Source organism: Xiphophorus maculatus, chromosome 19 (assembly GCF_002775205.1).
Source record: "Xiphophorus maculatus strain JP 163 A chromosome 19, X_maculatus-5.0-male, whole genome shotgun sequence".
NCBI lineage: Eukaryota > Metazoa > Chordata > Actinopteri > Cyprinodontiformes > Poeciliidae > Xiphophorus > Xiphophorus maculatus.
Window position 1 is genome coordinate 297227 of NC_036461.1, and position 13606 is coordinate 310832.

At 45.5% G+C, this 13606-nt stretch overlaps 2 protein-coding genes across 5 annotated transcripts; one reads left to right on the forward strand and one right to left on the reverse strand.

Annotated features, from left to right (window-relative positions):
• Window positions 1-227: 227 nt before the first annotated feature.
• LOC102216962 (protein tyrosine phosphatase type IVA 2-like) lies at window positions 228-5506 on the reverse strand. 3 transcript variants are annotated; one of them, XM_014473694.2, is made up of 8 exons: window positions 5403-5506; window positions 2198-2328; window positions 2032-2134; window positions 1635-1965; window positions 1482-1574; window positions 1278-1408; window positions 780-854; window positions 228-704 (listed from the first exon to the last, which is right to left on the reverse strand). In XM_014473694.2, the coding sequence occupies exons 4-8, from the start codon at window positions 1728-1730 to the stop codon at window positions 593-595; spliced, it is 507 nt and encodes a 168-aa protein (XP_014329180.1). In that variant the 5' UTR covers window positions 1731-1965; window positions 2032-2134; window positions 2198-2328; window positions 5403-5506; the 3' UTR covers window positions 228-592. The 3 variants fall into 3 exon arrangements, with proteins under 3 accessions (XP_014329180.1, XP_005812095.1, XP_014329179.1); XM_005812038.3 differs by having other exon boundaries at window positions 1482-1847; XM_014473693.2 differs by having other exon boundaries at window positions 1482-1965.
• A 2122-nt stretch (window positions 5507-7628) lies between these two features.
• On the forward strand, window positions 7629-13595 carry LOC102218643 (gap junction beta-4 protein-like). Of its 2 annotated transcripts, none has more exons than XM_023352888.1 (4): window positions 7629-7835; window positions 10576-10781; window positions 11387-11619; window positions 11700-13595. In XM_023352888.1, the coding sequence occupies exons 2-4, from the start codon at window positions 10611-10613 to the stop codon at window positions 12040-12042; spliced, it is 747 nt and encodes a 248-aa protein (XP_023208656.1). In that variant the 5' UTR covers window positions 7629-7835; window positions 10576-10610; the 3' UTR covers window positions 12043-13595. The 2 variants fall into 2 exon arrangements, with proteins under 2 accessions (XP_023208656.1, XP_005812102.1); XM_005812045.3 differs by having other exon boundaries at window positions 7631-7835; window positions 11318-11619.
• The last annotated feature ends 11 nt before the right edge of the window (window positions 13596-13606 follow it).

The window sequence follows — 13606 nt, forward strand, 5'->3', positions numbered from 1 at the left end:
TTCTGGTTCTTCTGGACTTGCTTAATCGGTTCTGCAGCACTTCAGGGACGGTTCTGAATGCTAACCGTTTCTCATCTGATCCAGAACCCGACAGGATCAGAAGAACCTGGTGTGTTTCTGCCTGTTTCCTGTGGCTGGTCGGGTTCTACGGGCGTTCGGGTCGAGTCAAACGTGGCTGCCGTTTCTGGAATGTTAATCATATTTTTAGTCACAAACTGAATCCTAAATATTTAGCTTGTAACTTTATTTTGAAGGTCAATATTAAATTCTTTCACAGGAAGTTGGACTTTCTGTGGAAAAAGTGGCAACTGGCTGTGGTGACCTGTGGGCGGGTTCTGGAGGTTCTGGACGGATCACTAGAAAAGTTTCATCATAAACAACTTTATTCAACTTTTCTGGATCAGAACCAGAGGAATGAAGAGGGGTCAAAGGTCAAACTGAGCAGCAGGGGGGCTGTAGGAGCAGACAGAGGGTGGTGGAGACCTGTGAGGACGAACGGATCAGAACCAGCAGAACCAGGTCTGAACTGCATGAGAAATGAATCGAAACTGGTTTCTAGGAAGAGGGTTCTGCCGACCCGGTTCCGTTGGGCCTACTGCAGGCAGCAGCTCTGGCCGTTGGCGTCCTTGGAGCGCAGGCAGAGTTTGGGTCGGTAGTTCTCCAGGAAGTGCAGCTGCTTGGCGTTCAGCGCGCCGCGTCGCTTCCTGTTACACATAGAGAAGAAGATCCGGTCAGAACCGGACCAGCAGCAGAACCGGCACCAACAGCAGAACCCTTACTGTCTGATGAGGTGGACCGCGTCTTCGTACTCCATCCCACACTCGATCAGCGCCAGAGCCACCAGAACCGGAGCGCTGGGGAGACACAGCCGGGTCAGTTCAGAACCTTTAACAGAACCTTTAACAGAACCCCCATCAGGTCCGGGTTCAGTCGAAACGGGTCTCTGGCCTGCAGCAGGACTCGGCCTGGTTCTGGTTCATTCATAGCGTTAGCGTTAGCGGACCCGTCTCTCTGAGTCCGTTCTGATTCTGTCACTCAGTGCAGCTGTAGCAGTCAGTGTTTCAGCGTTCCTTCTTCCTTCTCTGCCTGCAGGTTTTAACGTTTTACTTTGTAACGTTTCCTTTTCTTCAACATTCACTTTTCAGTTTGATTTTGTTCAGAATTAATTTTCATTTAAGGTTTGATTTTTTTCACAACTACTGATTATCTCAACGCCAGATCAGTCGGTATGAGCAGGTGGTTTCCATGGTGACGGTGTGTTTCCATGCTTTACTGACCGGCCCAGTCCGGCCACGCAGTGCACCGCCACGCAGCCGCCCGGCTCCTCCCTGAACTTCACCTGCAGCAGGTTCAGCCAATCATCAACCACTTGCTCTGGGGGGGCGGAGCCATCATCGAACGGCCAATCCTGCGAAGACAAGCGGTTCAGGAGGAGGAAGGCCGACCCGGCCGGCGCGAGGGGAGGATCTGTCGGGTCTCACCAGAACCTGGATGCCCTCCTGGCCCAGCGGCGCCTGGTCATACGTGGCAGAGCAGACCCGCACCAGGGTGGTGACGCCGTACGCCTTCAGCTCCTGCAGGAGGACAAAGCGGGTCAGAACCAGAACCAGGAACAGAAGAGGTCGGGGCCGTACCTCGATGAACTTCCCCAGCTGAGCGTCGGTGGGGTTGTGCGTGATGAGGAAACGCATACAGTCGTAGGAGATCTCCACTGGCGCCGGGCGGTTCATCTTCACCGTCTGGACCGACTAGCTGCTAACAGCGGATCAAGACCAGCAACCAGATCAGAACCAGCAGGACGGTCAGCGGTTGGCAACAGGGACTGGCCGTTGGATCGGCCTCTTCCTCTAGAGAGAAGAAGGAGCAGCAAGGATTGGCTGGCAGCAGAAGCTCCGCCTCCAGAACACGGCACAAGCTGACGATTGGCTCGTCTTCATATGTCTTCGACAGGACGGCGGGTCGGACCTGAACACACCTCGCTCATTAGTAATCACCCATGATGCATTGCAGCTGCGGCGCCGAGTCACTGACCTGGGGGAGACGGCGTGTCCTCTTCACTTGTCCACGATGAGCAGCAGGTGCTGAGCTTGGCAGAACGCTCCTCCCAGCCTCGCAAACGCCATGCAGGTGCAGCCTGCAGGACAGCAACATCAGCAGCAGCTACTAGCTGCTGCTAGCTGCTGCTACAAACACTCACCGTGATGCCAGCTGATTAGGTCAGAGGTCATTGAGCGGGCACAGCAGAATGTGACGGCTCTTGGATGTAAACACACCATTGATGATGCTGCTGCGGTTCTGGCTGACTCGACCTGCTGGCCCAGCGCTGACCTGCCGCACAGAACAGGAGCGGTTAGGCTAGAGCGACCCAAACCCAGGGAGGGTTCTATAGAACCCGGTTCCTCTGAGCCATTCCTCAACATGGGGAAGACAGGAAAACATAGCTGCTTGCTGAACGGGCCTCGAATCTGGTATCAGCAGCGGTACCAGTTACTACGTCCTCACGACTGGTGGAGGTGGGAAATATTTCCAGTAAAGAAAAGCAGAGTGAGGTTCTGATGAGGTGGCAGCATGGTGGAGCAGCTCTGCTACGTTGGTTCTGATGACATTTTCTCTCAGGTTTGGAAAACTGAATTAAAATAAACCATTTAAATTAGCGCAGCGTTATTTATGGACAGCAGCAGCGGACCGAACTGATGAGGTCATCCAGGAAATGGTCTCTGAGCTGTTAGCATGTGGTGACTATAGCAACAGCCTTCAGTCAGAGGACTCTTCAGGTTCGTTGCATGACTGACTGCTACTGGAGATCCTTCCTAGCTACAGCATCAACATCCACAACAGCTCTTGGACGTCTGACTTCCTAACACATTTCACTTTCAGGGGAAAATACATCTTTTTTTTAATTGAATTAAATTTAATTTCTGAATTCAAACTACAAATGCCCCCTCTTTAAGTGTTCATGACTTATGGATCATATATTTATATTCTCTGCCAAAAATTATTTTGATTTAACTTTTTTTTTTTTTACCAAGATATTTTTATTGAGATTTTCCACTTTGGAAATACAATCATGTAACTATCTGAACAAGTTTTCTTGGTAGTTATTACATGACAGTAATTATTCTTTCTCATATCAGAGAAATGAAAAACAAAGAAAAAAAAAGAAAGAAAGAAAAAAGACAGACGGAACAAAAAAACAAAAACATTCAAGCAAATTACAGCCAGGTTAGAAATAATATATCCACATGGCACTCTGCAGGTTCCAGCAAATCAAAACTCAAACAAACCCTCTGACAAGTCTAAGCCCTTAATAAAATTAATGAAAAGGCCCCAAATCCTTTCATAAAGATATTGTTTGGACTTCCTAATATGTTATTCTTTCTAGCAGCAAATTAGACAACATCTGCTTTAACGACTGCATGGCACTAGGTCTGTTGACATTTTTCCAAGCCAAAGCAATGCATTCTTTTGCAGATAATGAGCTTATATCTATAAAAGTACATTCTGAATTACTAAAGTTATGCTTCTCAGGGTATAAAGCTAACAGGAACAATTTAGGATCCAGTGAAACTTGCTTTAAGAGAATTTTTTCAATTATATCTTTCACCTCTGTCCAAAACACATTGATTTGTCTGCATTCCCACATGCAGTGTTTTAGAGTCCATGTAGAATTACACTTTATGCAAAGATCTGGGATGTTATTATTATATTTATTTAATGTACAGGCGTAACATAAACACACATTAGTAATTTAAATTGTAGGATTCGAAGACGGCTATTTATGAACATTGTGTGGATTTTGTTGCAAGCCTTTTCCCAATCCTGTTCACTGATATTTGATGATAGCTCCATATTCCAGTTTATAAGCTTATTATTTGAGTTCTATTCTGCGTTAGGGGCGCTCTCCTCTGCTGTGATTGGTTGTTTTGATTCCACACATACAGTACAGACCAAAGGTTTGGACACACCTTCTAATTCAATGGGTTTTCTTTATTTTCATAACTATTTATAAGGCAAGAAATCCCACTTATTAACCTGACAGGACAGGTTGACCTATGAAGTGAAAACCATTTCAGGTGACGACCTCCTGAAGCTCATCCAGAAAATGCAGAGTGTGTGCAAAGCAGTAATCACAGCAAAAGGTTGCTACTTTGAAGAAACTAGAATATAAGGGCTATTTTCAGTTGTTTTACACTTTTTTGTTTAGTGCATATTTCCACATGTTATTCATAGTTTTGATGCCTTCAGTGTGAATCTACAATGTCAATAGTCATGAAAATAAAGGAAACTCATTGAATTAAAAGGTGTGTCCAAACTTTTGGTCTGTACTGTATATGGTACAATGGCAGGTCTAGGCTACGCCTCTCTTTGCTTTATTTACCATTTGACAGAGGGCAGTTAAAGCGCCCCAACTTTAAATTTTACTATGGGCCCACACAATTAAGGACTATCATGTTCTATTTTGCAGATAAAGATAATCCTCACTGGGTAGAAATGGAGTCCCACAATTTAAGTTTAGCTCTTCCATTATTCTGTAACTCCAAAGAAGTTACAGAAATATACTACAAATCCTATTCTGAAAAACATGACTAGAATCTGGCAGGATGTTAGAAAATACCTGGCGGAGCCAAACAGCATGTCCCAGTTTAGTCCAATATGGAGTAATCAGCAGTTTGCTCCCGCTGGGGCAGATGGACAGTTTAAGCTCTGGGCATTGCGAAGCTTAAAAAGTATTGGTGATCTTTACCCATCAAATTATGATTTTTTTACTGTCATTTGGGGAGTTACAAACCAAATTAAAGCTAGATAAAAAGCATTATTTCAAATTTCTTCAATTGAGAAGTTTTGTCAAAGCAAATTACTGTAATCTTAACAAGCCCCTCCTTACATCGCTTAAAAAATGAATGATTTGGAATAATTCAATAAAGGGCATTATTTCAGACTTTTATAATGTACTGATCTCTAACTCAGATGATAATCTTCACTGGATTCATGTCAAATTCCCAGTTGGTTTGTCACTAAAAATAAAGAAACGCGTGAAAAGCCGAACTGAGAAACGGATCGTTAAAGTAGGTCAGACCCCCAAAGGTCGCTGAGGTATGTTCATCAAACCCGTCCCTGGTTCTGTTGGTGGGGTCAGAGAAACCTGCGGTACCGGTAAAATAACCCAGCGGCGGTTCTACCGCCCACGGTCCATACTCCGACACCAAGAACCGAGCTCCCTCCCCGGTCCGCTGCCGCGCCGCCGGTCAGCTCCTCTGAAAACAGGTCAGCTACCTCCATGTTCCCAGCCCGGAGCTCGGGGCGGGATCCGGTGACCTTGTTACCGCGGGCACCGGAGGATACACAACACCTGCCGGCGCTGCGACACACCGAAAACACGTCAAACCCACGGGAATACTCACACACGGCGGAGGATCCACGGAGAAAAAACCCACACTACTGACACAGACTCCTCTGCGAGGGAGACATGTTGGACAGGGACATAAGAGTAGCAGGAATACGACTTCCGCTTACGTAGTTTCCAAAATAAAAGTCGTCCTGTTTTCCCCAGTTTACGGACTCCTACGTCAACAAGGCCGCTGCTCTGTCAGATCAGCAGATGCTGTCAGATCGTCACGTTTAGCACGAACTGACGGCTATATCTATCAGACAAGTCATCACCATATGATCTTATTTAATCAGCAACATAGAATCATGACGTAGATCGTCACACACTTTGCTATTAACAGCTGTATGACATCCTGACTTAGCGGTTAAATAGGTTAATGAGTTTTACACCGGCGTGTGTTTCAGTTGACTGCAGCTTTAGCTAGTCTCTGCTTTAAATACGCTTTGAAACCACGACAATGCACGTATATCTTTCTAGTTATCATTGAAAACAATTTAATCACTTATTTTCGTCATAATTTGTCGCGTATGCTGAATTGACAGCTCCTTTGACGGTGGACTTCTTAATGTAACCAGGTTGCTATGTATTGCAAATTTTTTGCCCAGGTCCCTCTTGAAAATGAGATCTAGATCTCATCGGGGTTTACCTGGTTAAATAAAGGAATATCAGAAATGCGCCTGCGCAGGCATGCGTACTCGCTGCATGTATGCTATTCTGACGGTGTATGATAATCTGATAGAACACCGCCATATTGGAGAGGATCAATTTGTAGGCGCTACCACATGGTTAGAACTGAGAAAAGAGCCTCTCAGCAGGGAATGTAGCTCCGACAAAAAGCCTGACTCATTATAGGCTCAGCCATAACTTTGTCATTAAAACGGTTTTGGTTTTTTAGTCATCAAAATCTAGCAGTTTTTACACATGAACCAGCATGTATTCATCTTTCAATTTCAACTCTGTTCTGTTTGTTTACAAATGTTGCTTCAAGGCACTTTGGCAAATAAAAGACAAACATATTCCATACTAGGCACATCATTAAAAATATGTAATAAGTTCCATCTAATTATCCAGACAGATTCAGAGTGAATTACATATTTTCCCTGTATTTTACTGTAATAATTTACTTGTGTCTGACCAACAAGGGACTCCACTCACATCCAGATGACAGCATTAATTTGTTTTTAATAAAGATGTAAAATCACATTTCTAACTCTGTTGATCTCTGCTGAAGTTAAGTAAAATAAGGTGATTGAACCTAGCTCCCGTATTGTTGTTCTTACTCTTCCACATACTAATTATTAAGAATTATAACAATGTAATTTGTAATATTACAATATTAATACACATTGTGATAATGTAATTTAATGTAATAATGTAGTGGCACTTCCTCCAGTTTTCTAGCGTTCTGAATTAAACCAGGGAGTCGACCTCCTGTTGTAAGCAGCTTCTTTCTCAAAGGGCTTCATTGTTTAATGAGGAAGTAACAATATGAACATCAGCGCAGCCTGATAAAGGTCTGCTACGGTGAACATTTCTCCCAGCTTTGGAATAGTCGGTTAAATAAACTGAAAGCTTATTAAAATGGTCAGACAGCGCAGGGTTGTGGTGAAGACTGGAGGAAAGCCATGAGGTAACATTAGTGTCAACATGAACGTTAAAGTCCCCCACCAAAATGATCTCAACAGTATTTAACACTAAAACAGAAAATAAATCAGAGATCTAGAGCAAAACAAACAGAAGAGGTTTTAGTACAACCAGGATGAGGAAACTAAGCGTTAAATATTCCAAAGAATTGAACCTAAATGATATTTTATTGATTCTGCTCTGAGATAAACATCCAGAAAGTATTCACAGTGCTTCACTTTCTCCACATGCTGAAATGTTCCAGCTTTTCCAGTATGATAATGTGGAAGAGGGTTTTGAATTTCACGCAAATTTATTAAAAGTAGAAAACCAAGAAAATACACTTCCATAAGTATTCACACCCATTTGCCATGAAGCTCAGAGCCGTTTCCTCTGGTTATGTGAGAACTTTGAGTCTGGATGGACTGCAGAGGTTCTGGTCCAGTGACGTTCTGGTTCTGTGAACATCTGGTCTCTGTCAGCAGGCCCTGCAGGGCGTGGCCCCTCTCCTCCCCCCTAAAAGAGGCGCTGGCCCTTTAAATAGCAGGATGGCTGCTCTGCTCCAGCTCCGTCTGAAGTTTTCTGAAGTTTTTCTGAAGTTGCTCTGAGTTGCCCTGAGTTGCTCTGAGTTGCCCTGAGTTGCTCTGAGTTGCCCTGAGTTGCCCTGAGTGTGGTTGCTGGAGGCGGGGAGTCTCAGGGCGGGACTTGCTCAGCCTTTGGGCTGATGACGTCGCTGCCGCTCTGTCTGGTTTTCACAGGGCAGAGAGACAATCCAGATTTTCCTCTGCTCCACATGCTGGCTGTTTGAGACGTCTGGTACCAGGTAAGGTTCTGTTGACTTGGGTTTTATCTGTTTTACCGGGTTTGGGTCAGAACCACACAGGAACCTGAAATCCAGGAGAGTTTTACAGGAAGTTTTCCATCAGCGAGACGAGAAAGCTTCCCTCCCAGCAGCTTAGTGAGGAAACCTATGCTGGGCCGGGTCACCGGCTCCAGAACCGGGCCCAGTTCTGGTCGTGAGTTAGAGACATCCACAAGCTGATCAGCAGTTCCTTCAGAACCTTGTGGATGTGAGCAGAACCTCGGGTTCAGACCCGCTGAGCCTCTGGGTTCTGGCCTGTTGGTCCCAGATAGTTTATCAAAACGGATCAGACCGGTTCCTCTCCTTCAGTGAGATGAAGCAGCAGCCAGAACCAGAGGTTCTGTTGGACCTCCACTCAGTACCAGAGCTCCATCAGGTCCAAACGGAACCACAGTTCATGTCTCATCCAAATGTTCCGTCCAAAATAAAAACCTATTTGGGGCGTGCTGTGGTGGCGCAGCGGGTTAGCACGCCCCACGCTTGGAGGCCTCAGTCCTCGACGCGGACGTCACGGGTTCGACTCCCGGTCCCGACGACCTTTACCGCATGTCCTCCTTCCTGTCTGCCTACTGTAGAAAAAATACGAGCCGCTAGCACCGCAAAAACTCTTCAGAGAAAAAAGAATAAATAAAAACGTATTTTTCCGTTTTAACCTGAAGCTTTTATTTACGCCTTAACCGATTCCATGCTGTTCAGTAAAATGACAGCAAGGAAAAATAAACAAATATTGAATAATAACATTTACTTACAGACAGAAAGTCTGGAAATAAAACTAAAAGCTTAAAATAACAAACTTATAAGTTTAAATTTGACTTTTTTATGTTAATGCTTTTTAGGCTGACATCTCTTTTTCTGCTTAAAGTTAAATTTTGTGTATAATCTGATTTTATTTGCCTCTGACTGTGGAAGTAAGAGTTTCTTGTTTTCTTTGTTCATTTTTGAATCTGGCAGCGTTAACAGAGACGATCTCTACTCTGAGCGGATTTTTCTCTCTTTTTGATGTGTAGAAGAAGAGCAGCTGCTGTTCATTCTGCCTAAAGGGCTCAACGCTGCCCCCTATCTGTGAGGCACGGTGCTGGCTAAATATGCCACACACATTCATTAAACATGTTAGACTGTTTATAGTCAACAGGTGTTTTAATAATGTATATTAGCGATCAGGGACGCCTGGAGGATATTATCAGAGGGTACAAAAATACTATCACTGCACCGGACCCAGTGGATCTCCATCTAGCTTCACTGCATTGTCAGTTAGCTCACAGAAAAAGCGCCAAGCCGCCAAATAAACAAAAGTAAACTGACCAACAACATCCAGGTTTAGAACGGACATGTTCCCACCCACAGACTGACACAGATGTGTGTACACAATGTTTTGATACAAAATACCTTTTTATCCACAATTTTGTTAATAGCAGGTTAGATAATGAAAAATCCAATGACTGCATTTTTTTCCTAAAGGTTTTATTGGCTCTACTGGCCTTTATTTGATAGTTAATTGACAGGAAAGTGGGTAATGAGAGAAGGGGGAAGATATACGGCAAAGGTCGCCAGGCCAGGAATCGAACCTGCGACAGCCGCGTCGAGGACTAAGGCCTCCTTATGTGGGTTGTGCTGAACCCCCTATTTTTTTTCCTTTTGATTGAATATCACGGTACGTACAGCTGGAAACAACCAGCTTTCTGTCCTTCGCTTTGCTTCCTCCAGACGGTTTACAGGAAATTACCCAAGCTTACCGTAAACAACCGCCCTCCGCTGAGCTAAACGAGGCGGCTGTTAATGTTAACGCGGCCTGAAACAGCGCCCCCAGAGGCGAAGCACTGCACTGCCTTATTTTAACAGGAAATGCATAAACTCAGCCATTTGGACCATAAAAATGTTGATATTACCAATAAACAAACACATTCATAGAAATTGATTTTCCATTCAATGCAGTTTATTTCTATAGCACCAATTCACAACACATCATACTGATGCTCTTTCCAAAAGGAATGGCTTCACTTCAATCGTCCAGTCTTTCCAGTTCATCCCAGTTATCAGTCAGAGAATCAAGTTCAGTTCATTCAAATTAGCTGGGAAAGTTTCTGGGGAAACCCAGCAGACTGCACTTTGCAGCAGTACCTCAGGCCGAGCATGCATGTGGCGACAGCGGAGAGAAACAACTCCCCTTAACAAGAAGAAACCTGTTAAAGGATTCTCCCAGAACCAGAACCAGAACCGGGCTCACTCTGAGCGGCCAGCTGCCATCTGGAGGTCAGAGAATACAGAAACATTTCCAAGTTCCTTTAGAACAACACCATGATCCAAGTCAGAACCAGGTCAGAACCTAGTGATCCAACATCAGAGCTCATCTGGTCTTCCTGTTTTGCTCTCCAGTCCAGAAGAAATACCAGGGTTCTGTTCCTCTTCAGAACTTCAATCAGAACCACACTTTGCCAAACTGGGTACAAGGTTCTGATGGACCGGTTGGCTGGGGCGAGTGAAGTTCTGACCCAGTTAGACTCTGAACGGTGGTTCTGATGGACTGGAGGTCCAAACAGAACCATGTTCTGAGGGATTGGTCAGAGCAGCGATGGAGACGAAGGAATTAACGTGACTCGCTCAGATGCTCTAGAACCGGACCTGTTGAACCGGAGTGGCGGGTGTCTCATGATGTCTCACAATGTCTCATGATGTCTTCCTGATGTCTCCTGTCCCTCGCCAGAGCCCGGGTGTGTCCCAGAACCCTAACCCGGCAGGATGAACTGGTCCGGACTGGAGAATCTGCTGAGCGGGGTCAATAAGTACTCCACGGCCTTCGGGAGGATCTGGCTGTCCATGGTGTTTGTCTTCCGGGTCATGGTGTTTGTAGTGGCGGCCCAGAGGGTGTGGGGAGACGAGAACAAGGACTTTGTGTGCAACACTAAACAGGTGAGCTCCACACTAATGCACCTTAACATGTGAGTCAGAGTGGCGGACCAACAGGTTCCTGATCGAACAGTGGGTGACTCTAAATAGCAACCTTTAGTTGACCCGATAAAACCTTGTTCAGACCTTCCTGCTCTTCATCAAGACCTTTGGCTAAACAGCTTAGAACTCCATCCTCCTCAAGACGGCATCCAGCTCTAGAAACATGCTTGTTTAAAGATATTTTACTCTGGTCAAAGTCATAATTTATTTCCTGCTAGATGCTGTACATGAGTCTCCCCCTGCTGGTCTTCAGATGGAACAGCATCAGGCTGATTCATCCCTCACACCACAGCTGGCTGTCTGGCTGTCTAACCAGTCATGCTGACCTAGTTTATGTTCGGGTCTCAGAGGCTACCGTGGTTTCTGTCCATGGTGGTGTTGCAGGCGGTTCTCTCTGGTCTTCCAAAGGTTTTCTGTTGTCATGATGTGCTTCTGCTCTAGTTGGTTGCTCTCCTTCTGGTGCGGTCCAGAACTCAACATGTTTGACCTGTTTTCAGCCTGGCTGTAACAACGTCTGCTATGACCATATCTTCCCCATCTCCCACATCCGTCTGTGGGCGCTGCAGCTGATCTTCGTCACCTGCCCGTCTCTGATGGTCATGGCTCATGTTAAATACCGTGAGGGGAAGGACAGGAAGTACATGGCGGTGCACCAAGGCTCTCACCTTTACGCCAACCCCGGCAAGAAGAGAGGAGGTCTGTGGTGGACGTATCTAGTGAGCTTGGTCTTTAAAGCCGGGTTTGACACATCGTTTCTCTATATTCTGTATCGGATCTACCATGGATACGACCTCCCCAAGTAAGCTTTGGACTTTACTCGTTGGCAAAGACAACAGTGGTGTTCTTCCGTTGCTTCAATCTGCTTTACTTTCTCTGCAGACTCTCCAAGTGTTCCCTGGCACCTTGTCCCAACACCGTGGACTGCTTCATCAGTCGTCCAACAGAGAAGAAGATCTTCATGCTCTTCATGGTCGTGTCCAGCGCCATCTGCATCTTAATGTGCATCCTTGAGATGATTTACCTCATCGGCAAGCGCATCTTGAAAGTGATAAACATCCGAAACGAGAACGAGAGGGTTGTGTTCGCCGACCAGCATGAACTCACTGCCATCGCACCTCCCAGGTCCCAGTACCGGAGTGTGGACCCTACGCTAGCAGAGAGCCAGCTGAGTTTAAGCAAGCGGGAGAAGACTGAGGGTCGACAGAAAACGACCCTGCTGTAGCACAGAGACCGGTGGAAAACGGGAAGACCGAAGGCCCTGGGATCAAGGGAACAAGAACTTTAAGGGTTCCCCTTCAGGAGGAACTGCTGCTTCTCCAGACAGGGGCTGGATGGACATTTCAGTACCAGAACAAAACTCTCAACTCTGCTTGCAGCTAGCTTTGCTTAATGACTGTTTATCAGAAAACTACATCTGGTGCATCTTTTTATTTATTCATCCAATGAGACCAAAGAAGTCACATGATGTAACGACTTCATGACAACCCAGGGTTACCGTCCTCACAGTGACAAATGTCAACCTAACTTCATGTTAAAACATCACATTTACTCCACAAGAGTTTCTATACCAAAGGTTCTGGGCCGGAGCAAATCCGGGTCGCTTCTAGACCCAGGTGTATGCATGTCATGTCTGTAGCTACAGAAAAAGCTGACTTAGTTAGAAACAACAAACAGCGAGAGGTCATGGTCAGGCCCGAGGTCAAAGGTCAGGCCTTAGGCGTTTGTATGCACCGCCTTCCTCAGACTGTAGAGTGCTCTGGTAACTGCCTGATGCAGCCCACTGGGCCCATCCCTGGTTCTGTTGGTTCTGTTGCTGACAGAACAACCAGCAGCGTCCTGGTACCAGGCAGGTGGCAGCTGGATTATACTGCAGGTACCGGCCCAGAGCGGTTCCGCCTCCGGTCCAGCTTACAGGCAGAATGAGAATCATTTATGGCGACAACAGAGTCAAAATGTTATGAGTATAAAAACGCTACAAGGCAGAAAAAACTGTGTAGATGAATCGTTTCAGTGAGGAAACCCTGGACGATTCATCTGTCAGCTTCATCAGAATCATTTCAAATCCTGCTGTCAGAATGATTTATGAATAATTTCTGAGGAAATACCGATGAATTATTTCTTTACTCCAAACGTCACAAGCATTTCTCATTTTAATGATACAATTCTCTAAAGATTCCTACTTCTCTCTCCTAACATCATGTGATTTTTTTCTAGTTATTATGACTTTTATGACACGATTTTATTCTCTAATTTAAACCGTTTTGGCTCTAAAACTCTGTTGTAAAAGCAGCAGGAAGCATTTTGAGGAACTAAATTAGAACCGTCTGCAGCTGTTTTCTCCTCCAAAGGAGGATATATCAGAATTATGATGGATTCTGGTATTTTTGGACGGTTTGTTCTGGAAAAAAGTCCGGCTGTTGCTGGGCTCCGCTGGGGGGAGTGATGCTGTGGGCCGAGGGCTCTGACTCATCCTGGATCGACTGGAATGAACTGAACTGATTTTAGAAAACCTTTAGTTGGGACTCGCTGTGGATCGGCTGCAGAAATCAAATTCAACTGAAATGAGCAAAACATCAAACGTGTCAACATTTCCTTTCATGTGAAATTAATCAGAATAAAACAAAAATGAGCAAATGTGTCAACAACTCATAAACTTCTGGTCCAGAACCGACCCGGTTCTGTGGTTTAAGATCCAACTAGAGCCTCTGCTAGAGCCGGCTCTGGCCCGACTTCGGAACTTCTTAACAATCACGGAACCAGCAGCTGGTTCTGGTCCATCTGGACCC